At 36.7% G+C, this 26,839-nt stretch overlaps 1 protein-coding gene across 4 annotated transcripts in view; it reads right to left on the reverse strand.

Annotated features, from left to right (window-relative positions):
• Positions 1–268: 268 nt before the first annotated feature.
• Positions 269–26,839, reverse strand: part of KAT6A (lysine acetyltransferase 6A) — a 93,750-nt gene continuing 67,179 nt past the window's right edge. For all 4 annotated transcript variants that reach the window (XM_081046344.1, XM_081046346.1, XM_081046347.1 and 1 more), the window contains 9 exons: positions 22,086–22,201; positions 15,676–15,817; positions 13,968–14,129; positions 12,418–12,511; positions 10,386–10,617; positions 9,475–9,682; positions 7,752–8,354; positions 4,688–5,003; positions 269–3,246 (listed from right to left, as the gene is read on the reverse strand). In XM_081046344.1, coding sequence (XP_080902470.1) covers positions 581–3,246; positions 4,688–5,003; positions 7,752–8,354; positions 9,475–9,682; positions 10,386–10,617; positions 12,418–12,511; positions 13,968–14,129; positions 15,676–15,817; positions 22,086–22,201 — 4,539 coding nt within the window. In that variant the 3' untranslated portion in view covers positions 269–580. The remainder of the gene's footprint in view (positions 3,247–4,687; positions 5,004–7,751; positions 8,355–9,474; positions 9,683–10,385; positions 10,618–12,417; positions 12,512–13,967; positions 14,130–15,675; positions 15,818–22,085; positions 22,202–26,839) is intronic.

Below are 26,839 nucleotides of genomic sequence, written 5' to 3' on the forward strand. Positions count from 1 at the left end.
TAATAATAATATTAACAATAATAATAAGTTTAAGGAGCTTGGGTTGTTCTCCACGTCCCCATCCGAGTCTCCCGTAAGTGCCTCCTGCTGGAATGAAGTAGGAAATGAAAGGTTGGGTTTGGAGGACAGGGCCTGGCTAACCCTCGAGATGTATATATAACATTTAAAAATGACAACATTGGGAGCTGCAAACAGTGAGGGGAAACATACATTTTAAAATAAAACAAAGATATTTCACCTTTACACAAATTCTGTCCATGTGGTGCGTAAAGAAAGTAAGGCTCTTTTTAATTATGAAAAGATTTTTTGTGCATGTTTCCCCTATCCCCAAATCCATTTTTAGATGAGTTCTATTGTAAAATGTTCAAGATTGTGAAGAAAACCAAAACCCAGAACAAAATGAACCCCCAAAAAAGAGAAGACCAGGTTTTCTAAAAAGTAAAATAAACCAAAGAAAAATTCCTCTAAATCTACAGCAATATTTTAACTGGAAAAAAGGTCCATTTTTCTCTGGTTTGTCAGTATAAAAGGTTCCTTTATTTATATATATTTAAGTTTTTTAAGTGAAAGTTCCGCTTGCTCATCTTCTCATGTAAGGTCCGTTGAGTGACTGCTTGGGCACACCAGCAGCATTCATGTAGCTATGATGGGAGGGGCCAGTGTACATCATGTTTCCATGAGGGTTTGGCTGCATAGGCTGCTGGGTATAGGCCTGGCTCCCCATCATCCCCATCTGCATCTGCATAGGATACTGTGCTGTCTGGTTCATGTAGGCAGGGTTACTATGGTAACTGCTGTTCATCATAGGCTGTGTCATTCGATAGCTGTTCATGGCATTCAAGGTGTTCATATTCATGGAATTGACATTATAGGCAGGGGTTGGCATTAAATTAACCCCCATGTTCATGCCGCGCTGAACAGCCAATGCACGAGGGCCAGCTTGCATGGCAACCGCTGGTGGGCTGCGGCCATACAGCTGCTGCTGGTGAGCAGCTGCAGAGGGCAGTGGTGCGGATTTGGAGCGGATGGAAATATGCCCCTTGACTGGCATTTGCCCTTGCAACCTCTGAGTGTGAGGAATGCCAATGTTGGTAGCAGACATGTTGCACTGCAGCAGAGGTGACGTGAGGTTCATGGTGGTGGACGCCAAGTTTGGGGGCGGTGTCATGGTGGCTTGTGCTTGAGGGGTCCCAGCTAATGGATGAGATGGAGCTAGCTGAGCCAGTCCTGTATTCGACAAAGAAACACTGGTTGCATAGGAAGTCACAGCAGGAGAATGGCTATAAGGCATGGCATGAGGGTCCATAATGGTGTTGGTCAGCTGCTGCAGCTTGGCCAGACTGAAGGTGGCTGACGGCTGGGAGTAGCTGCCGGCGCCGAAATCCCCTGGGATCCGCTCGTAGATACTGATGTTCCCAGCGCTTCCAGATTCAGGGATCTCCATGATCATGGGCGCTGGAGTGAAACTGTTATTCATACTGCACTGGGACAGGGGCGGCTGCTGCTGGGGTGGGGGTGGCGGCTGCGGCTGCTGGGACTGTGGCGGCGGCGGCGGCTGCGGCTGCGGCGGCTGCGGGGGTGCAGGCTGCGGTGGCGGCGGCTGCTGCGGGGCTGGCTGCGGCGGCGGGGGCGGCTGCTGCGCGGGCGGCGGCGGCTGCTGATTGCTGGGAGGCCTCTCCACCACGCAGCTCTGAGGGGACTTGATGCTGCAGTTGGCAGCAGGCTGGACACTGTTCTGCGCCATCATGCTGCAGCTGCTGCCCATGTTTGCCATCTGCTGAGTGACCACACAACTGTTCTGGGTGAGGCTGCTGGAGGAGGACAGCCCCCCGTAGGAGCAGCTGCTCTGGGAAGAGTTATTCCCACAAATGCTGCCGCCCATTGTGGAGTCGTAACTGCTAGGGTTCTCGTAGTTCTCTGTGGTGCTCTCTATGCTGCCCAGGTCACTGAAGCCGCTGTCCACCACCTGCTGAGAGTGGTCTGATACGGAAGGCACATCCATCATGGGGCTGGTCTCCATGTTCTGCATAGAGGGCGCCGACAGGGATCCTTGCTCGGGGCTGATCTGCGTGTAACCACTTTCCAGGGCAGGCACGTTGGGGCTGTTGACTGAACGGACTGACTGGCTGGGATGAGACTGAACAGAAGAGAGCGGGCTATTGTGTTCCGAAGGATGGCAGTCTTCAACCATGGACACGTGCGGGTCGTCGTCAGCCTGCGTGTAGCTCTGCAGTGTCTGGCAGGCGGCCAGTGTCTCCTCACAATCCTGGTAGGCGCCCTCGTGCTCGTTGCTTTCTTCTTGAGTCAAAGACTGCACGGCTTGCACGGTTTCCAGATCCAGTTCACTATGAGGAATCTCTTCTTCCCCTTTTAACTCAATTAATTCTTCTTTAGAGTTGGACTCGTCTTCATGGTCATCCTCAGACCCTGGCATATGCTCTGACACCACGGATGTTTCATGGGAAGACTGTTCCTCTTCAGAATCTGGTTCTGTTTCATCTTTGTCCTTTATGTTCTCCCTACTGTTCTGCATATTCGTATCTAAAAAAGCCTCCGGCCCCCCAGGCTCCTCCTTGACATCGTCGCCAATGGGCTGCTCCTCTAGCTCTTGCTTCTTGACAGATTCCAGGTGACCATCATCTTCATCATCTGCGTCATGGTCTTCGTGCTGGTTTGTCTCCACAGCCACTTCGTCCTCTTCCTCTTGCTCCTGTTCTTCCAGCTCATGCTGCTCTTCCTCGGATTGCCTCTGCTCTTCTGAGACCCGGGGTTTCTCCTCTTCCTCCTCCACCTCAGGTTCTTTCATTTCTGTCTCGGGACTGTTGCTGCTATCCACTGGAGAAGCTGCTCTAACCTCACTGCTCGCTGTATCTTCTTCTTCTCCTTCTTCTCCCTCTTCTGCTTCCACGTGCATCTCCTCCTCTTCCTTCCTGTCTTCGGTTAAAGGCAAGTCTTCTTTTGATTCAACAGTTTCTTCATTCTCTTGAATTTTGGGTTTACGTCCAGGTTTGGGCATGGGGACAATGGGCTCAACAATGCATTCTGGCGTAGAAATGGGTATGATTTCCTGATTCAACTTGAATCCCGGTTTGCGACCAGGTCTTTTCTTCCAGTGGATTGGTTTGCGGCTCTTGCCTTTGGGCCATCCCTTTTTCTTTTTCATAGGTGTGGATGTATCTGGCTCAAGTGGAGAATCCTTCACATCACATTTTCTCAAGAGAGATACTGGCTTTAGGATAGGAGTATCTGTACAGGAGTGATAACAAAAAATAAGAATAGGTTATAAAATCTTGTATTTTCCAGTGCCCTTTTCTGAGACTAGCGTGTACAACAGAAATGATTTCATAAATCATCACAAATTCTTATCTTCATTTTCAAGTTAAGAATCTAAAGGAGAAACTTAACTAGTGATACCTTTTAAAGTTACACGGTGAATAATGAAAGAATGCTTGTCAATATTCTGTTACCATCCACTAGTTGAAACTAGTTCAAGTTTATCATCACTACTGTATGGCTTTGGAAAGTTACTAAGGAAATGGCTGTAACAGAGAAAATCTGTCCAGCTCAACAGAAACTTAGAAGGATACTATTTCAGTCTACAATGATCCAAGTTAAAATTTTACTAACATGCCAAATTTACTAAATAAATTTTTAGTTCCCTAGTTATGTATCGTAAAACTCTGGAAAATCATTCACATAAAGCAAAAAACTCAGTCATATTATCACTATAATCACTATATTAAAAGTATTTATTATATAAAAACATGAGAATGGAGAAAATGCAAGTTATCCACGATATGAAATTGAGTCAATTTGTTTTTAAAAGGAGAATGAAAGACTCAACTAGTTAATACATAAAAGCTACAAGTTTATATGTAGACAACTAGATTGCTTCAAAATCACCCAGCAAAGTGAAAAAACTCAGTTTGACCCATGCAGATGCAGGCAGCACGACACTCTGGCAAAAACTTTAAGCTAGAATGCAAATGATGAGTGCATGACCCAGATCATATATGAGCCCCCGTTTGTTTATTTCTAAAGAGAAAATGATAACAAGGCTATTTTAAAAGTAAATCATTGAATGTTCAGCTATGCCATAAAATTTAACCTATTTTGAGTCATTTTTATTAGAAATTTACTACTAATTGAGTGAGACACATTAGAGATAGGATTTAGGAAGGATTCCTGAACAGATTTGAAGCAAGTCCAATTTACATGAACCTGATCTTATTTAAGAACCACATTCTTAGCACTTGTGCATTTACCAATATTTACTGAGTGACCGTATTAAGCACTCAGCACACTTAGCAAAACAGACTAAGTCTACAGAGTGCATATTCTAGTAAAGGGTTATTACTTAAATATCTTCCTGATGCTAAGTCTAATCCACCCATTAAAGATTCAGATAATGGATGAAAAAGGATCAGGCAAAAAAGAATAATTTCCTAACAGCAAGATATTTTCTGGAGGGGCAAAAATAGGTCCCAAGTTGAAGGGGAAGTTTGACAAATGAGAAAATGAGGGTGAATACACTTGATAACAACTTTTTAAGGATTACCAAGTCATCCTTTACTTGCCTAGTAGGTTGTGTTCATTTTTCAGCATTTTTGTTGAAGGGTTTCAGCTATCATTGCTTCCTTTTTAAAGACAATAAAACTGCAGTAAGTAAAAGTTCTGTAAAACATACCATCAGCGTCATCTGATTCTTCGTCGTCATCGTCTTCATCTTTAGACTTCCTCTTAGAAGAGGATCGACACCTGAGAACATCCTGTGAGGACAAACGATGGAAGTAACCTCTAGAGAAGAGTTCATTTTCATCCTCTTCCTCTTCTTCTTCATCAATCTCAAAGGTGGGTTCTAATCTTGGCATTGGCCTTTCAGAGTCAGAGTCTTCAAAAGGTTCATCTAATACCTCTGTAGTCTCCGATATAGTTTCTGTGACCACGCTGCTATTGTGGTGTTTGCGCTTTCGGACTCTCCTTCTTCGGTGAAGAATTGGTTTCTACATAAAAGAGAAAGTATTTTATTTACAGTAACGAACACTATCATTTTTATTAACAACATGGTGAATAGGTTTAAACCTAAGAAAATTAGCACATATCAAACGAGGATGCTGTTTGCCAAAAGACATTTTAAATATTATTTCAAAATACTATAGTAACATACTATACATAATGTATCATAGATCAAAGATGTTGGATAACTGAATACAACTTTATAAAAGAATAGGCAGTATGCCCAAAGAGCATATATTATAATTTCCTTATTAACAGTTCAGTTAAATTACACATCTTAGGGAGTTGACTATTTCAATACGGAAATGACACATAGGCTAGGCCTTTAACTTCTCTTTCCTCAAGAGAAAAAAAGGAATAAAACACTGTCTAATAACTGCCAGTAAAACTGTATACCATTTTCATGACCTATCCATAAAGTTATATTGGAATGCAGAAACAGGGAGCCGACATGTATGTACTTGATGTTAGAGAAGCATTTCAAAAGTAAAATAAATCTGTTATTGGAACTTGGCACATTAGACACAATTGTGTACTAGGGTTGATCTAATACTCTAAATTACACAACAGATAGCACAAAACAAAGATGACGTACCAGAAATGATCTAATCCGATCCCCTCATTCTATAGAGGTCAGAAAGGTTATAGGACTTGCTTAAGGTCACACATTCAGTCAGTATAGAAATGGTTGTAAAATATAGTCTCTGACTCCAAGCCAAGTGAATTTCTTCAAGAACTTACAGGTACTTTGTACATGATCTCACTGCCTATCGTAATATTCCTTTTTTACACAAGAATAGAGCATAATTTTATTTTATAACTAGGCAATCTAAGCATAGGATGGCAAAGATACAGTCTTCATTGTCTCTAATGAATAACAGAGTTAGCCAAGAGTTCAATGTTCCTCTACTTCAACTCTGCTAGTCCTTTTAGTTGAAAATACAACTTTCAAACTAGGCTAAACATGGCTCTGCTCTTTGGAGAAATTAACTGATTCTAGGATTGGGTATGAAATATGCAAGATGAACCTGGAACATCTTGTAGTACCAGAAAGTAAAGAAGTGCTCAAAACAAACAAACAAACAAAAAATCACAATAATGAGGGCATGTATGCTAAAGGGACAGGAGCAAAACTGAAAGGGCTCCTGATGGCCAAAGCTGGAAGGATTTGAACAACAAATTAAATAAAGGACTAGTATTAGATTATAACCAAAGCATAAAGTAAATATCTATGAGTCCATACCGACATAAATGCTTGAATAAATAAATAGATGGGGGAGAATGGATAAATGTCCCAAAGAGAATTCTAAATAAACATAAATATTCTGCATTTAAGGAGGAGAGTATAACTCTTCATATGTTAAGTGTGGGCTGTGGACAGTGATATCCTTCCAAAGAGTATAGTATGGAAAGGAGTAACTTTACAGTGGAATAACCTGAGAAACACAACCTCAAGCAAAGTGATGGGGGTTAATATCAATAGTGAAAAGTCATATTAATACTAAATACTCTTGTATTTGGTATATAGATATATGCTGATAGATACCCTTTACATGATGTGATGAAGATGGCACTTTACCTCTGTGGTCTTCTTCTCAAAAAACATTACCCCATCTAATATCACAAGGGACATTCTCAAAACTTTTAAAGTAATCGAAAACAAGGAGTCTAAGAAACTATTATATTACAACCAAGAGGAGTCCAAGGAGACATGACTACTAAATATAATGTGGTATGATGGATGGGATCCTGGAACAGAAAAAGGACATTAGGGAGAACTAAGGAAATCTGAATAAAATATGGACTCTAGTTAATAATGTATCAATATATTGGTTCACTATTTGTGGCAAATGTACCATACTAACCTAAGAGGTTAATAAAAAGGGAAACTGGATGTAGGGAATACAGGAACTCTCTGTACTTTCTTTGTAATAATTCTATAAATTTAAAACTGTTCTAAAATTAAGAGCTTATATTTTTTTTTTATAAATAGCCCTATCTTTTTTTTAAGGGTCTGCCAAGGAAAGGAACGATTTCATTGCTTTGGGTGAAAGTTGTCACCCCGTTACTACAAGGTGGCTCATCCAGAAAGCTAAGATACTTCAGTCTGGCTAGCTTGAAGCAATGCTGCAAGTTCATTCCATAGCCTGGGATAGTTCCGATACACAGTTTCACAGAATTCACTATCATCATCACACAGCATTTATTAACAAACTGGCTATCACTCAAACTTTGAACAATGATGAAATATAATTTAGGAAATATTTTTAAAACAAGGCTAAGTCAAACCACTGGAGGAGTGAAGAGGAGAGAGCAAGTGCAGGGCAAACAGTACCGCTCAAAATAAGATGAATGGTTTCACTCTAAGTATCACTTTCCATGGAACTGTAATACTTTCCTGTCCTTTTCTAATATGAACAATTCTCATCTGTGCACACTTTTAAAATGTTTTTAAAATCACTAAAAGTCATGATTTAAACATCAAACCAGCACACTGAAATACAGTCTGTCAGCTCTTAAATAAGCTTATGACTTCTAAGTTAATTCCCATGAACCAAAGATATCATATACACATTTCAAATGTTCACTAGGAACAGTATACTGAGGCTTAAAGTCGAAAAAATAGCATGGTAATAATTTCCATACTTACTCTTTCAGAACTCTAGGACAGAACAAAAATATACAATGACACTGCAATTGGGAGAAGAAAAGACTACATCAAAGAAATGCTTTACCTTTCGCTTCAGTGTGGGCTTTGTAAGAACTGGGGGTGAGTTGGATCGAGGACTATCTGGCTCCTCTTCCTCCTCACTGCTCTCACTGAAGCCCCTGAGGAGAGCCCTGTCACCATCACTATAGCGACGGGGCAATCTATCATTGCTGTCTGGTAACCTACACTTCAGAGCCTCGGGGCTTTTCTTTAGCTGTCCTCGCCATAGGTCAACCCCCTCACTCAGTCTTCTTTTGGGAATATCTGGCTTCCCATCCTGGCTTGGCTGCTCCTGACAGGCTGACAACTGTTCCTCACTTTCAGTGTATTGTTCTTGGGAGGTTTCTGATTTTTCCTCACATTCTCCATATTGTTCCTGAGGAGTTGATGTCTCTTCCAAGAGCAATTTAGAATCTTTATCACCAAAACGTTCCTGGGTTTTTCTGTTCTTCCTCCCCCAGCGGCCTCTCCGAGATGGCTGATTATTTGCAGGAAGACTATCACGGGGAAGAACTTGTTTGTTCAAACGTGTAGAACTGGCCGGTGCCGTAACTTCTGGTTTCTTTTCACTTTCTATTGAAGAATAAGAATTTTGTTCTTTGTTTTCCCGAGATGCAGGCTTTCCCACCTGATTTTAGAAAATAAAATCATGCTGGTTAATTTTTCAGTCTTACTTGGTTATATCACCTATTCTAACATTTTAAATACTAAGAAAACAGAGCTTTAAAAAAGAAAATTTTATTTAACAGCTAACATGACTATTTCGTATGTGTCAGACACTATTTTAAATGCTGTATAGATATTCATTTAATCTTCACGACAATTTTATAAAGTATTATAATTACATGCCCATTTTACACACGAGGTAACTGAAGCACAAAAGGTTTAAGTAACTTGCCCCGGGTCATGCAATAGCAAATGAAGAAGCTGGGATATAAATCCAGGCAGTCTGATCCAAGAGCTAGTACCCTTAGCCATTATGCAATACCATCTTCAATAAAGAAAGTGAATATTCTTGTTCTTATACATGTTAAATGAAGATAGTTTATTAAATTTCTCAGAAATAAAAATTGATAAACAGAGGAGGAAATGGGCTCTGGAGCATGTGCAAGAGAAAGGGGGTATTTGAAAATAATGAAAGAAAATTTCTATAATCATTTTGATTTATTTTTATTCTGAATATTTAATTGCATTTTGAAAATTAAACAGGGGCATGAAACTATGTTTTTCAGAGGACAGATGCTTAAATGATAAAAATACTGCTTAAAAAAAAGGTCTGTACCACATGTAGAAAAATACTGAAAACTATATAATATAGTACAGTCTCTCCTTTAATGGCTTGAACCCTTTAATGGCTAAAGACATTTGTATATCTACTGAACTATTTAGCACTCTCTTAGAAAACATACACGTTTACATTATTCCTTAATGATTTAAGAAAAAATGTATCTTCATTTCATTTTTAACAATGGTCTGATTTAGATTCAATTCAGATTCCTCAGTTACTACACAGCTTCAAGTTTAGCTGCTTACTGGTACGCTGGTAAGAAATATTTAGTCACAAGTAATACATTATAACAAATTTGAAGGTCTGCTAGTGATCCAAGGCTTAAAAATGTACAAATAAGTAAACAAAAACCCAGTGTTCTGAAATGGCTACTATTAAAATAAACTCTGAAATTTTAATGTGAATTTTCTGTATTGGTTTAAGATGTCATGATATATTTCAGAAACACTCATGTCCTTACACTTGTCTCTAAGTCCCTTTCCTGGCATTGCGGCTCTTCATTTTCTCCTTCCTCAGCCTCTTCCTCTTCCTCCTCTGAGACAACAGAATTGGAGACTATGACAGGAGTCCAGCGCAAACATTCTGGATCTACATCTACAGGTCGCAAATTCAGCTGAAGCTTTGCCATGTGATCCTGAATAAGTTTTTCCCGGCGGATAATCACAAATCTGGAACCAGAGAAAAGTTTATAGCAATCAACGATGTACAAGGAACACCTAACAATGAATATGAAGCTATAAGCCCCAGAAAACCATGGAGATGATGATAAATGCTTCAAAATTAGCAAGCCTGGGAGGATGAAATACAGAAACATACCATCACATGAAATAGCTACGAAATACGAAGTTAGATAAATACTCTACTATAGCAGCGGATGAAGTTATTTTAACCATTTATTGTCTCATACTTTCCACCTCTGGAATTTCTGCTACTTTCCTGCACTCTATCTCCGACTTTCCATACTTCTAGCTCAAAGGCCTCTTTTCTTTGTGACCTTTTCCCAACCACTCAAGATAAGGATGAGCTCTTCCTTTTGACCTATATTTCATTTTGCACCATGTATATGGAAATAAAGCATGGGTATATTTTACTTGACATTGTTTCTAAGGTTGAACAAGCTTCCAATACTAGCAAATAAGACTCAGTAGCTTCGGTTCAAAGTTAGGAGGAAGACCACAAAAAAAAGAAAAACAGTTAAAAAAATATATACGGTCAACAGTACCAAATATCATAGAAAGGAAAATGATGTCTAAGGATCACCAAGTGTTCCATTTACATTAGTTTATTTATGGTCTTCCATCAATAATTTGGTTGCCTGACCCAAAAACTTCCACCATCCTTCGAAGGTATACAAAGGGATGTGATACTCACTGGTCACTACGGAAGTCCAGCATTCTTAGGTGGTGGAGTGTGGAAGTAATGTCTTGAGGGCAGATTCCAGTCAACTTACTTAACTTTTTAATGCTGATTTGCTTGTCATTTTGGTGATAAAGGCACTCCAATATTACACTTTTCCAATAAGCCATGTAGGAAAGACGGCCTAGATCGGATAATGGTTTCTCTGGAGACCCTGCTTGGCCTTCGCGCTTTGATAACAAATAACCTAAAGAAACCCCCAAAACACAAATACGTCAGAGAGCTGAAAATAGGCTAATTCACCAAAACCATAATCCTCTCTTCCACAACCAATCTAAGTATTGTAGGCAATAATTATTTCAAAGGTAAATTTCTTCAAGAAAGAAAACAAAATTGCAAAATTAATTGAAAACAAATTTGCAGGAAGATTACATAATTTGTATACATGGAACATAAGGTTAGTATTACCTTGTCTATAGTTGATATAAATTATATTGTTAAAATATTCAAACTGTTAAAAATCAGGACTTCCTATTAAGAGGCTGCATTAAGATTAAGGCAATAATGCTTTTTATTTTTATTATACTATGGTAGAAAACCACCCTTGCATGCTTTACTTGGACCACTAGATGGCAACAGTTATACCTAAATTGAATAACACAAAAGAATGCCTTAGTGTTTATGTAATCTTATCTATTAAGATTGTGGTTGTTCTTTGAATTAAAAAAAAAAAGATTGTGGTTCTTCTGTGAGCGAATTTGGCGACAATTTCTCTCTTCAACCAAAGCTCTCCTTATATTTCCCTATCACCCTAATTCTTGGTAAGCACGTGGGTGTCACTGAGAGTGTATGATGGTATTACTTTGTCTTCTTATCTAGTGCATGACTCTCAAGAACAGGAAAAGAAAGGCATAAATTCTAAGGGAAAGTATTGAAAATGGAGATGGCAGAAGAAATGTTTTTAGTCATTAAAGAAAACAAAAGAAATCCAAGAATGATAATATGGGAAAATAAACATTAGGAAAAGTAAATGAAAAAAATATACTGTAACTATACAAACTGATCTTTGTATATCTCAAAAAAAATGACTAATCAGCATAATACAATATTTTCCTTTAACTATGTCACTTAATGGCATAACATGTCCAGTTATGAGTACTATTTCAAAACAATATATTGATATTAAAGGAAATAATCCGAGTTCTACCCTCTTCTAGTAATCCAAAAAGACTAATGTATATATTCACTGATGGAACATATTTCCAAGGTTAGAAATATTGTCTAAGGCCAAGTAGAATAATATTCACTGGTCTATGTGAGAATTAACTTGTTAATACTAGCAATATAATTACCTGATATTTAGAAGGATTGCCTGTATCAAAATCCTTGGTTTAAACCACTGTTTCTGAATATATTATTTTAAATAGTATTATTATTTTTAGCAATATCTGAGAAAATACTCCCTCAAATATCACTATTTTATAATCAATATAAAATTTATTGCAAACATACATTTACTTTCTAAGCAGGATTATCAATGTGTAAAACAAAATGCAAGTTCCACAATAACCTTTTTAGAACCATTAGCTTTCAATATTTAACTCAGATTAAATTATTTACTGTTTAGTTTACTTTTTAAGATTTTTAAAGGAGCACTGCATATTTTTAACCACTAGGTAGAGCCTACAACTAAAAAACGACGTACACATTGTGGGTAACAAAAATAGGGCAGGTGCTGTACTGATTAGTACTGTTTTAAGTAGTTATACAATGTTTTTAGTTTTACTGTGAGTTGGAATTACTACATAAAACTAAGTTCCACTGTAAACTGACAGTTGCAATTTAAAGGTATTTGCTATAGATCACATAGAAGTTGGTATTCAATATTGGCTATTTAAAAATATTTACTGTCCAACCAAAAGAAAAAAAAATCGACTTTAAAGTTTCATACAGCAGTACGACAACCAATAAATAATCTTCAAATCTTTAAAATACTATTAATATATAGTCCATAGTAAGAGATGAAAAATTATGTTATAATCCTTACTGAAATCGATGAGAAACCTGCCATAGCCCTTGCGCTGGTATTGGGGAAGAATCATTATACAGGAAACGTTGTATTTCTGTTGGCAGTGCTTTTCCTGGTGGAGAAAATAGAAGCCAAGTTTTAAAACAACAGGCTGGTAAGACTGAACAGTAATGCTAATTATTAAGAAACAAAGACTAACAGTCAAAACCACAGCCCTGGTCCTTTGGGACTGACAATGTACATCAAGAAAAAAAAAAGCCCCACTGGGAGACAGGACAATGTTAAGTCATTGTCATTACCCACAAAGCAACTATCCCAGGAGAGTAAAATTATAAAAGATGCCATCCAACACCATCTGCAACTCAAAAACAGTATGTCAATGCCTAAGATGAGCAGAGGAATCGGAGTCCCAATTTGTGAAGCTACAAATGATGAGTCAATGTAGCACTCCAGATGTGGGAAGATTCATCATCAACTATTTCAAAGTTTCTGTTATTTCCTTCTTTGGTCCTACATAGGCAGCCCCACCTCCCTATAAACTGTATCTAACTTTATAAAAACTAGTCCCAAAGTGTTGGGTACAAATACATTTTTGTAAACAACGCAATATATTTTAAATTATACTTAACTACTGAAATAGCCTAGTAACAGAATGCTTATAAAGCTAATGCTTATAAAACTTTCCACTTATCTATTTTATGCACTTAGACTTTATCATGAGCTTGCGCAAATGAAAGGACACCTTTTATGTTGTTTGATGACGAAAGACAACTTTTTTTTCTCCCCAAGAGAATGTAAGATTAAAGGAGAAAAATATCCTTTAATAAAAATGGCTTCTTATTCTAATTTTTATGCCTAAAATTCAAATTAGGAAGAGAAGATTTAAATTGAGAAAGAACTCAAGAGAGGTAACGACTGTGTTTATTTCACAAGTTCTATCTATTACCACCAGGGGAACAGAAGTCATTTAAAAACTTTTCCTCTTGAGGATAACCAGCAGTTCATGTTCCTAGGAGAGTATATATAGTCTGTTGCACGTTACTAAGCATCTTCTAGCACTTGATATGTTTCTGAATGTTCCTTCTACTTTCCTTTCTAAAAAAGCTAGATGGCAGGGCAGCCGGATGGCTCAGCTGATTAGAGTGTGAGCCCTGAACAACAGGGTTACCGGTTCGATTCCAACATGGGCCAGTGAGCTGCCAGACCCTCCACAACTAGATTGAAGATAAGGAGCCACTGCTGAGCTTCCGGTGGGGCAGCCGGATGGCTCAGTTGGTTAGAGCATGAGCTCTCAACAACAAGGTGGCAGGTTCAATTCCCACTATGGGATGGTGGGCTGCGCCCCCTGCAACTAAAGATTGAAAACGGCGACTGGACTTGGAGCTGATAGGTCCTAGAAAAACACAGTCCCCCAATATTCTCTGATTCACAAAAAAAAGAAAAAAAAGAAAAAAAGCTAGATGGCACTCAAAAGGTACTGTACCCAGTAGTGTCTCCTAGTGAGAACCAGCAAAAATTGTTTCAGATTTACATATGAATTCAAACCAACTTGTAGCTGCTATACTTACTTTAGAAAAGTAGCCAACAAGGTGGCAGCCCTTGACGTCATTCTGTGTTAGTACATAAAAAAGAAATGGCTCCACATCATAATAGAGTGTTTTGTGGTCAAGAAACAACTTTGCCAAGAGACACAGGTTCTGACAATAAATGGTACTCACATTCCCATCAACCTAGAGGAAAATAACAGAACAAAATAGTCAGTAGTTTCTCTTATTTCAGAATAAAACACATCAGTTACAAGCACCTCTGAGTGTCCACAGTCCAGTGATCAGAACACATTGGAACCTGGAAGTTATCCTTTGAAATGGCAGAATCGCAGTACCTGGTGCGATTCTGTTTTGTTTAAGAAAACAAAATATATAAAATACTGTGTTCAACAAAGCATGAAAAACTAGTCAAGGAGGTGATGGCCACTTCAAAAAATAGCACTTTTTGTTTTTATAGTAAGATTGAATGCAGGAATCTTTCAGATGGCAAGCTAATCTGATTCATTTTTGAAAGTATTTAATATAACAAAAGATCTAAATACTGCTTCTAAAATACACTTGTAAATAAAACAAGGTATAACTATAATCTAATCTGTGCCAGCAGCCAGAAGCAATGTCGTCTAACTGCCATGGTTTACCTCCGAATAAAGCTACCTGAGAGAGTATTAGCTATTGTCAGGAGCACCAGGCAGGTTCCCTAGGTAACAACCTGGCAAATGAGATGTTTCTTGGACTCGGGTTGCCCAAGGTTAGGAGCAGTAGGCTGGTTGCTCCTGACACACCTGTGTTCTTGGAGTTGCTGGAGCTCGCTCTTTTATGCCAATGGATGCCCACATTAGACCTCAAGACATTGACATTTCAAGACCGAAACATCTTCAACAATTTATGTAATTTACTACTACTTCTTTTGAAACACACACCAATACGTGCTTAAGTGAGAAGCATTTTGCTCTTGGGTATTCTGAAACAGTACTGTATCCCACATCCTTTCCTCTCCCCCCAAGGTGAAGAGCTCCTCTATTCCACAACTAAAATACTTAGGGAAGATCAAGAAAGGGAAAGACTGAGTAGATCCAGACAATGTGAAATTCTATCATCATTCTAGTAATGTAAATTCTAGTAATTAACACAACTGAACACATGGCAGGTACTTAATTAATACTTAGCAATCAAACCACAGAACTGAAGATCAAGAAATTGAAAACCACTACTAATAACATAAAAGAATCACACACATAGCATAAGTCATATCACGATGAAGTCAGGAAAATACATGAAGATTTACTACAGTTAAATATACCTCTTCAAAATATTCCTTTAAATAGAGCAATAGAAATCTTTTCATTTAAACTCCATAGTTCATAGATTCTAAGACACACTTTAATCACCTCTAAACATATGTAAAATCAGTTGGCATTTACAATCAAATGGAGTCCTTAAATCATTATTAGCAGTACTTTTTCCTTCTTAGTGGTACATAAAATAATAAGGTATAATTAATATCTTTGATTTAATGAAATACAGAATAATTTATTCTGAGATCAAGCTTATGAACTTGGTACCATTTGTATTGGCCTAATTCTGCTTCTCATATAGCAGAACTCATATAGCAGAACAGTAAAATAACATTTCCAAAAGAAAAAAAAAAAGCAAGTTGCACAATTAGATACAGTTAGGTGGCACTATATTTGAAATGTATATGACGATAACTACTAAACATCTACTTTACCTCAAAGACAGATATGTTATTCTTTCTGTAAATCTCATTGGCAGGAGGATGGAACCAACCACATTTCTTCATGTGCTGCTGTAGAATAGTTCTACTTTTCATATATTTTAGACAGAATTCACAAAGATACAATTTCGGCAGTCTGTAAAAAATAAATTAAAAAGGCAGGGCTTTATACTTTATAAGACTTTAAACATTCTCAATTCTTTTTTGACTCTCATTACTACATAGGTAAAAAGGTAGATAATGTATCACTCTCCCATTAATCAAATGAAAGAAAGAAAAAAAACTAAAGATAAAACTAATTTGGATAACAGTATCCAACTAATTAACAGCAATAGGGCAAGGGTGAGAAATCAAGATACCCAATTCCATATTCTTCCTATCAGACTTATACCTATTAGACTAATACTTTGCAGTCTTTTTTCAAGTTACCCATTTTGACATACAAAAATCTCACATTCTCTCCTCGATAACTTCCAATAAGTAGAAAATAGTCTACCCTTAGAACACATCAATAAGTGAAGAAAATTTTGTCAAGATATTCTTTCTTCCTTTGTTTGATCATGCATTCATTAATATCAGAAAATAAACACTTGCTGAATACTTACTGTGTATCAGGCCCTGTGCTAGGTATACTAAGTACAGAGTTCTGAGTGAAATGGACATATAGTAAGTATTATAAAAGCAGATTTTTGTATATCTTTTTAAGTATAAAGTTATAATATTGAATATGTTTTTTTCAAGTTAGGACTTACTACAATGTACCTCCTTCCTTCCACCCCTGAAATTCTGGCTTTTACTCTGGTTAAATATCCCATTGAATTCTGGAACTCAAAAGTCTAATATTCAACAAGTGAAATAAAAGTTCAAATTATTCTTCCAGATATTGTTATTAAGTCATATTTATTCAACAGTCTTGCTATTTTAGCAGTAGTTTAACAGTTCTTCCTTTTTATGAGGAATTAAGCAATAAAGTTAAATGATTATATCAGTTCATAAAGTAATGGAAGGCACATCACCTAAACTAAAAACCAGTGGCTTGTATTCCTATTTTAGTCTGAATCCAGAAGACTCTTCTATTATAAAATTCGTACCCGTGCACCCTCAGTACAGAGGCTTCCCTGCAACCTGAACTGTGTCCAGAACTAGTCCCTTGGTCATCTGAGATCTGATACTATATTAAAAACTGCATATGTAAAAATACTGGATGATATAATGATAAAAAAATAATCCGAATAAATTACTAGGTCTTCTCTCATATAAATAAGTACTGAAACTGAATTTTTAAAAAAACATTAATTTAGTTGCTATCGGTTTAAATAGCTTTGCTTTAAAAAGATTACCCTGGAATTAAAAAAGTAGATTAAATACAAAAATGTTTGATTTGTTAAAATGTGAAGATCATGCTATTTTTTTCAAGTTCTACTGCAGAAGCATGTTTAGAAGCATAATTATTTATCTGAAAACAGCTAACATTCAACTAAAGCTTCTTCCAAGGTGTGTTTCTGGAACACTAGTCCTGTATGCACTAAGTGTTTCATGCTAAAATAAGGGTGGGAAAGGGCATGTGATTTTTTTTCTTCCCCTTCTCCCTTAGGGATTCACAATGGGCATTAATTCTTCCTATACAATCTCACATCTTATTTTTAAACTGCTATTCAGTACACTAAAAGCTTCCAACGAACTGCTGTGGTATAATATTTCTAAATGTCTACACTATATAATACTGTTTTCCAAAATCTCTAATGTTAGCCAAACCGAAACAACTTGAAATTATACCATTAATACAATAGTTATTCCAAAATAAAATACTAAGTGAAACAAATAATGACTGACATTATAAATTAAAATCAAGAAGCAAGAGCCAAGAACATGGAAAAGAAAGGTTTCCTAGGCTACTTTGCTTATTTCTTTTGCATGTTGTCTTGAATCCCACTACCCAGAGAAGGAATGACAGGAGGAGGATAAAAAGCTTTTTCCTTCTTTACCATCAGAACTGAAAAATCTCAGAATGAAACGGCCCCGATTGTAAACTTCATCACCTAATGTGGGCACTAGATTAGATGCGTGAACTGAGTCTCAAAGGTGGTCCACAAATGCCAGGCTGTCTTTCAGAATACCTGGATTTTAAGTAATTTCTTCTTAAAAGGAAGTTAATGTAAATGTTATTAATGGCACCCTCCCCCACTATTCTATTTACCTTTATTTACATGTGCCAAATTCTCAACGAGCAATTTTACCTTGTTGCAACACGAAAATACAGAAGAATCCTTGAGTATTTTACTTTGAGAGCTAAATATTAAAACTAAATATTCCCTCCATTGTGAATCTGAGAAACCTAAACAAAATTCTGTACTTTTTGAAATATACATATATTTAAAATATTTAAATATTTAATATTTAAAATATATTTTAAAAATATATATTTGAAATATACAGACAGTGAGAGCGAGAATAGCAAGATATATAGCATTTTATTGACAAAAGAAAAAAAACTTCAGCGAATCTTATTATACGAAAAATAATAAAGTAAAAGCAAACCTCAAGACCTATTAAAACTTTATTCCAATTCATTCTTGCTGAAAACATTTAAAAAGCTTCTTTATTATAACCAAGCCCACTGGGATGACATTGCTAGTCTAAAGGGAATCATCTGATAAAAACTCCTGAAAAACCAAATTTTTTTTCTGGTAACAGTACAAATGACTGTAGTTTTCTCACTGAAAAAAAATACATTGTCTAGAAAGAACTTTAGATCACATGAAATAAAGTGAGATTACGAATACTCCTAGCCCTAATGGATCCTGCTGGGTGCTGCTTTCCGTTATCTTCCTGACAGCACCTAGGACTCGACTGTCAAATAGATGTTAAGGTCACTCTGATCTACTGCATCATGGGGTGTGGCCTCCACACATGAAGTTTATTCGAAAGTCACCCGCTATATGGACACCTCGCTTGTGAAGTCAGGACTGGGCTGCAGCTATGTGTGCTTTGGAAACTTTGCTTCCCTTACTTGTACAGCAATGCAAATATTCTTCCCAGGAATTCATTCTTTGCTTTTGAACACTGCCCAAGAGAGCAGCAGTTTGTATGGCCTTCAAAATAGGTCAACTTGTAGTAAAATTTTAATACAATAATAAAAATGACAACGAATATTACTTAAATCAAAGATAATAGTACAACCCAGGTAAGATCCATCTAGACACAGCTACTATACAGAGTAATGCAAGCACAGCAGTTAAAGGTTATGGCTATGTGGTAAGAGAAAAAAGTGGGATTAAATCATGATTCTGCCACTTGAAACCGTATGGTCTTGAGTAAGTTTGGCGGGCCCTGGTATGTTAAAGAAAGATAGTAATATCTAACTCCCAGAGGAAATGTTTAGTCCAGCACCAAGCTCAATAAATGGTAACTACAGTTGCTGTTATTTATGATTAGTACTATGAACATTTTTATTCTCCTTTCATCCATTTTGCTTCATCATTAAAAGGATTTTGTTTTTCAGTAATTGGGGCTATACATAATCTATGCACCAAATCAAGTCAGGAACAGGATCAAAAGGTTGAGGAAACTTCCTAAGCTACTCAATTATATGGGAATCTGCCTCGTTAGGATCTCAATATGATCTCATAGCAAGGAGGTTATTATGAAGATAAATTCTACACAGCTGAGCATGGTCCCAGTTAGTCTTGCCTTCAGCCCATCTCGTCATGGTTTTAATGGCAGAGTAGGGCTCTCTAAGAACCTGTCTGCCATGTGTGAGAGCATCACATGGCCCTGTTGGAGAAATTTAGGGTTAAAACTCTGGTTTATACTCTTCAATGTCTGAGATTTAATCATACTGCTCCAAATAAAGTAGTACTATTGTTTCGTTGTTCTTTTTTTTTTAAGTGAGGTATGTAAGACTACTTAATATAGTAATATAATGCACATCTAAATAGCTGATACTACGTGAGAAAATGCATAATCCCACTTCCCAAAAGATTTTTCCTCTTGTGATCTTTCCTTTCTTTGTTTGCTCCAATTGTCCTGTTTTTATAGGCTTTGGGATTTGGAATTTTTAAAAAAGTGTTTAAAATCTTTCATAATAAAAAAATAGTTGAGAAGTAATTTAACACAGAATAAAGTCATTAATAAAGGACGGATATAGATTATTTGGAAAACATAAGATCTCTGAACATTTTACTGAACACAAATTTAAAAGAACTCAGAAGTAAAACAAGCCAAAACTCGTTTAAATAGATATGTGTAGTTTTTTTAATGTAACTAAGAGAATTATGAATACATAGACAGAAAAAAAGTCGCAATTATTAAAGAACTTACTAAATTACAGCATTATTTTCTGATGAAAAATTCAGGGAAACCTCCACAATTGATAAGAAAATGTATAGAAAACATCTAAAATTGTGCTTAAAGTTGATGAGTTTTATCGCTCCCGTCCTATTGCTGCTTTCTATTATTCCTATATTTTAAAATTTTTTTGCTAGCAATGTTTATTCCTTCACTGATAACCAATTCCCTCAAACTTGATTAAGAAATAGGGTTCCAGTGACAATCATCAGAACAAAATGCAACATTTTTAATGAAGCCTTTGAGTATCTTAAAGACAAGAGCCTTATGGTTCCATTCTTATCATTCTCTTGAAAAGTAAGTGCTGAGGCTGACTCTCTATTTCCATTTCTGAGTCAACTGATTTCATCTCCTCTCCCTGTGCAGAAGAGACAGGGTGCCTGTGGTTTCAATCTATCTGTATTACAATCCTTGGAACAGTTGACACATACATTGAAAAAACTTTCTCTTCTACGTTGAGCACTTTTGTAATATGCATAGCTTGCAATGAGCTCACTAAAAAAAAAAAAAAAAGTAATATTTTAAATTTGATGAAGAAATTAACTCCTTGGCATATTTCCTCTTGGTTACATATTATCTTGGCTATCCAGAACTCCTGAAGAGTAAACTGCTTTGAATATCTGAGTTCTACAGGTAGTTGAGGAATTTCTTGACCTCTTCTAACATGTTATTTTATAAATATAAAGCATATAAATATAATCTTTTAATAAACTCAGATTGTTATTCCATGATATAAATAGAATGCTGCTTTAAAGATCTACCACAGAGTTTAGGGCTAACTGACCCTATTAATATATGGCTCTCAACTGCTGTGTTTCATGAGCTTGTGTGTTAGTTTCTTAGAGTTGTGCTTTCTCTTCTTTTTTTGTCACTGAAGTCTATGTCTGTAATAACATTCTCACTCCTATTTTTCTTCTTCTGCTAGACTTGGAAACCAGGCAAGCAAGTTATTAATTTATATGAAAAGAAAAGTAAAAAAATCCTGAGTTTTAGTTTTTTTAACAAATATACTGGCCTATTCCCAACTTCCTGGAAATAAACCATGTTAAAGCACTCAGTATACTGTAAAGCACTAAATGAATTAATGCTATAATTATTTTTGCTAGTATTTTGGACAAGCAGTACTACCAGATGAGTATGATGAACATGTGTTTAACCCCCAGTATGATGAACATGTGTCACTTATTCTTCCTTACAGTACCCGCTAAATGGCAAACTATGGCAGAAGTTTAAAGAGAGCTTTAATGTGACTACTATACTTCAGCTGATAAACCAGCGTTCATTTTTTTTTGAGCAAATCTTATTTTTCAACTCTTTTAATTTAAACTCTAATAATAACTGACATTATGAGCACTTAACCATTTCCTACGTGATTTACATGTTTTAACACATGTAATGTTTTCAACAAACCATATGAGGTCAGTACTATGACTATTATCCCCATTTTATAAGTGAAGAAACTGAGGTACAGAGTTGTTGGGTAACTTCTAAGTTACACAGCTTATAAATGTCAGGGTCGAGTCATGAAACCAATTTGGCTTCACTAAGCACACTGCCTCAATCCCAAAAGCTGATGAGTGATCAATTTTAATATCTGGAAACCCAAGTTATTTATATATATTTTTATACCATTTGTCCAATTATTCCTGGGAAAACAAACCTTTCATTAAGTTTCCTAATTAAACAAATTTAGATAAATGGCTACTCAATGAAACTTTGTATTTATTTATAGGTAAGTATAAGAATCTCTCTCTCAATTCTTAGTGTAATGCATGATGGCAAATTTGTCTTAAAGAAAAAACTATTCCCGTTTCATTCTGACCATGTGTTTGTTGGGTTTCAAATTCTAAATACCAGCTTTTGAACAGGTTACAGGAAAAAAAAAAATCTAAAGCCAACCGGGATTAAGAATGCTGCTATCATGAACATTTATTTACAAGCCACCAGTTTCCTCAAATGTAAAAAGATGAAACGGACTAAAACATCCCTAAGACCCCTTCTAGTGTTGGAGTTCTATGAATTTAAAAACAGAAGGTAGAGGGTCTCTCAAAACATACCTTGAGTATTCTTGAGGATATGGGGAAGAGTACCAGGTGTGAATTTCATACTTCCCAAACTCAATGACAGAGGGACAGCGAACTTGTGGATCAGGGGGACCAGTCACTCCAACTTTCTGTGCAGGTAAAAAATACATTACAAAAAAGTTAGCTAAATTCACAATGGAATACTATTCTGCCATAAGAAAAGATGAAATAGTGTAATTTGCGACAACATGGATGGATCTTGAGATTATAATGCTAAGCAAAGTAAGTCAGAAAAAGTAGAGAACCATGTGATATCACTGATATGAGGTATATAAAACTGAAAACAACAAAAGAACAAGACAAATGATGAAACAAAAACTCATAGACACAGACAATAGTTTAGTGGTTACCAGAGTAACCACTAAGGGGGGAGGGGAGTGGTTGATGAGGGTAAAGGGGGATCCAATATATGGTGGTGGAAAGAGAACTGACTCTGGGTGGTGAACACACAATGGGATTTATAGATGATGTAATACAGAGTTGTACACCTGAAATCTATGTAACTTTACTAACAATTGTTACCCCAATAAACTTTAATTTTAAAAAAGTTAGCTAAATTAAGTACACTTAGACAACAAAACAAACAAAACAAAACAATCTGAATCTAAATGCCATCTCAGGATTCCACAAGAGGACAAAGAAAAGCCAGAAACAAGCTAACAAGTTTTTAAATATGCTGTATTATTCCTTAAATAGAGCACCCAAATGAAGAACAAAAATGCTAATAAATCTCTTAGAACCAAATATACTTTGTGTCACTGGGTATTCCACATTTAATAATACTGCAAATATTTTCCTCAACTAAACTCATGCCCTTAATGACTTAATTACTGAAGAGAAACTGCAGGTATTGGGAATGTGAGATAAAGAATCACGTTTAACAAGTGGGAGGAGGAGTGTTGCATACTTGGCTCGACTGACAACTGCCCTACTGAGCATGCGAGCACATACAGAAAGAAAAGAAGGGTTTTCTGGTTTGGGAAAGCAGATATATAAGAACAGTATAAAAAGAATATGGCAAAACAGGCAGGTATTAAAAGTCTTCAATTCCTTCTACATTGCCCCTAAAATTCCCTTTATTAGTAGCTGTTCACAGATTTGACCAAAGAAAAAAAATACTGCCACGTACATGCTGTTATTCCTTGTTTATAATGAAAACAATCTCTATGCCCTCATCCCTGCAATAATCTGAATAACTACATTATCTAAAAAAGAGTAACTGGTAAAGCCTTTATGACTTCCACACCAGCAATTCCAATATAAGCCATTGCTAAGGACTACAAAGATCAGGTTTTAAAACCTAAATTGAAGAGCAATTTGATTTGCTCTGCACCCAACAGAGGAACATACTAATATATACATACACATAAATGTGTGCATATTATGTATATAATATATATGTATATTTATCATGGATACTCTATAAAAATTTAACTGATTTAAGAAAACGACAGAGCTAGAATTTTAGCCTAATCAAACCCAAGTAGTAGTAAGTCTTCATGAAAAGAACTACCAAAATTATCAAACTTTATGCTTTAAAAAGCACTGAAAGACTATTAAAAGTCCCTCATTAAAGCCACACACACACACACACGCACCTCTTCTACAAAACTAAAAAGATCAGAGATTTTTTATTTACTTTTTAAATAGAAACTCATTTAAGGTAGAAGCTTCTTCACCACAACTCATCTGAGCACTCTCCCTGGTCTTTCTAACCGTTTCCTTTTATAAAAAGCCAAGGGACTTATCTCAGGTTTCATACTGGAACACAGCCAGGTGAAACCTCAACCTCTTAGACACCTCGAAACAAAAGACAAACAACCATTAGTTGGATAAATTGTGTTGTGACACCAAGGACTACTGGGGCTCTCCCAAATACAAAAATCATAAGGAATTATAGAAGAGAGGCTTAAAATAATTTTTTTTTCATTTCTCAAAAGCAAAATAGAGCTTTGTAGAAGATTTTAAAAACACTGTTCTGTAGACTACATTTCAGAATCAAGTATTCTAATTCATAAGTAGCATATTTTAACCTATCTTCACAGTTCAAAATAACAAGAACAATAGTATGGAAAATATCAAAATAATATCAGAAACCAACTCTAATTTCCTGAGCCAAAGATCAAACAGGAAGCACAAAAGCTGAAAGCATGCACCTGCGGTGGCACGGTGTGTAGTCTGACAGCCCTCGCCTCAGTGGTCCATGGCTCCTCCAGGTGGATGCCCGACGTGAAGCTGGATACCCAGCTCCAGTACAGTTGTTTGCACATCACCGCAACTACGAGAGGCTGTGGCAAAGGACTCGATCTCCCCACTGCCTCACCCACCTCCCCTTTGTGCACTCTGAAACGTTCTGGCACACGCACTCACACCCACCTCTCTCCCCACCACCTCAACTCCCTTGTGAAAGCCTCCTTCCTGAGCCTGTGTGTCGCCTTTTACTAAGGTTTAGGAGTTAACAAAGGCTCTAAACAGTGAGGAAGCAAAGGCTACAGCTAAGCCACTCATTAACCCCGTCCTTGCCAAAGTCAAATTGTCAACCTGAATTCCAAAGTCGCCTTTGCTAGGCCATTTTATTTTTAAGTTTCAGCCAAAATACTCTTTCATTAAACATGCAACTTTCCAAAGCAGCAGATATTTGATATAATCAAGAGCACAAAATATTTTTTAAAACTACTAATGCAAGTTCTGCCACTTTGTACCCTCCTTCTCATTTGAATAAGCCAAAATCTTTAAAAGATCACATATAAATGGATTTTTTAATCTAAGAAAGTTGGCGGAGGGCACTAAACGCACTAGTAATTGGGCTAAACCAAAAGATAACTTTAAATATGCCTATTCTAGATAACAGAACTTTTATTACCAGGAATTTATGAGCTCAGCGTTAGTCTTCCGTTAAATGACTTATCCAATTCCAATTTCCAATTTGCAGAAGCCACTGCTGGCAGATCCCCAGGCCCAGATCTGGTACAAATGTGAAAACTACAACCGATATACATACAGCCCTGCTCCTCTCCCTTTGCCCTCCATTGGACAATTCCCTCAAACTTTCCTTATCCATTCCCTACGAGGGATGACATTTTGAGGTGGGAGTGGAGGGCAGGACTGCACCCTTATTATCAGTATGAGAATGTGAAATGTGGAGAGAAGTGGTGTCTTTCTGGGTATTTGAACCTTTCCCACAGACAGACTATTTTATTAAAAAATAATTCCATTCATTTGGGATTAAAAGTTACATGATGAAAGTGATATGTAAGAACAATTTACATGCTCCAAAATGGAGAGAGCATGAACTTAATAAAGAGACTCGGCATTGGTGGAGCACCTTATACTGTTATACTCCTTATACTCCAGCCTTATACTGTTATCTCATTTAATCCCTACTATCTGGTCCTCAAAGTAGGAAACAACAGTCCCAACTTTATACATGGGGAAGGGGGCGGGGAGACAGAAGGCTTGGAAAGGTTAGGAGGCAATACACTCCAGGAGCGGTACATTAAGAATGAAACATAAAGAGAGAAAAGAACAAAATGGGTAGAGGTGAGATAGAAAATATGGGTAGCCCTCCACTAATTAATGTTCTGAATTCCAAAGTTTGTGCTAATTTTCTTTGAACTGGAACTTGGTTTTCAAAGAAATGAACCTACAAGTCCACAGACTCTTCTCCCTAACTCTTGAATGGGACAGAATGTGTTTTAGAACCCTGGATTTTTCTGATGTTAGAAAGGCATTACACCACAAATATGTATCTTAAATCAACAACTCCTGTAGGATTTGGCGCAACATTCCATAATCAGACATCATTAATATTTCTTTAACAAACCATGAATATTCACATTAAATAAATAAAAAAATATGTACAGTCTCAAGTCAGTTCAGTTGTTTTGTCAACAACTGAATTTAGTAAAGTGAGATCTTACTGTAAAATAAGTTATAAATTTTTTTTCATTCTCCAAAGAAGATACACAAATGACCAATAAGCTCAATATCACTAATCATTAGGGAAGTGCAAATGCAGACTACTACAATGATACCACTTCACACCCATTACGATAGCTACTATCAAGAAACAAAACAAAATGAAAAAACAGAAAACAAGTGTTGGCAAAGATGTGAAAAAACTGGAACCTTTGTGCATTGCTGGAAGAAATGTAAAATGGTGCAGCCACTGTGGAAAACAGTGTAGCAGCGCCTCAAAAAATTAAACACAGAATTACCATATGAACCAGCAATTTCACTTCTGGATATATAAAAGAATTGAAAGCAGGAACCCAAACAGGTATTTGTCCAATAGCCAGAAGGTGGAAACAGCCCAAGTGTCCACTGACCGATGAATGGGTAAACAAAATGTGGTACATACATACAATAGAATATTATTTAGCCTTAAAAAGGAAGGGAATTCTGACACATGCTACAACATAGATGAACCCTGAAGACATTATGCTAAGTAAAACAAGCCAGACACAAAAGAAGAAATACTGTATGATTCCACTTACATGAGATCTACCTAGAGTAGTTAAATTCATAGAGACAGAATGCAGAATGGAGGTTGCCAGGGGCTGAGAGAGCAAGAAATGGGAGTTAATGTTTAATTGGCCATTTCTTCTCAGTTTCTCCAATCTCTAGAAGTTGAAATATCCCAGGACTCCTCAAAGCTCTTTTCTTCTTTCTAGTCTCATTCCTTTAAATACCACCAACTTGCTGACAAGTCCTAAATTTAAATTTTC

The sequence above is a fragment of the Rhinolophus hipposideros genome, assembly GCF_964194185.1.
Source record: "Rhinolophus hipposideros genome assembly, chromosome: 4".
Taxonomy (NCBI): Eukaryota; Metazoa; Chordata; class Mammalia; order Chiroptera; family Rhinolophidae; genus Rhinolophus; species Rhinolophus hipposideros.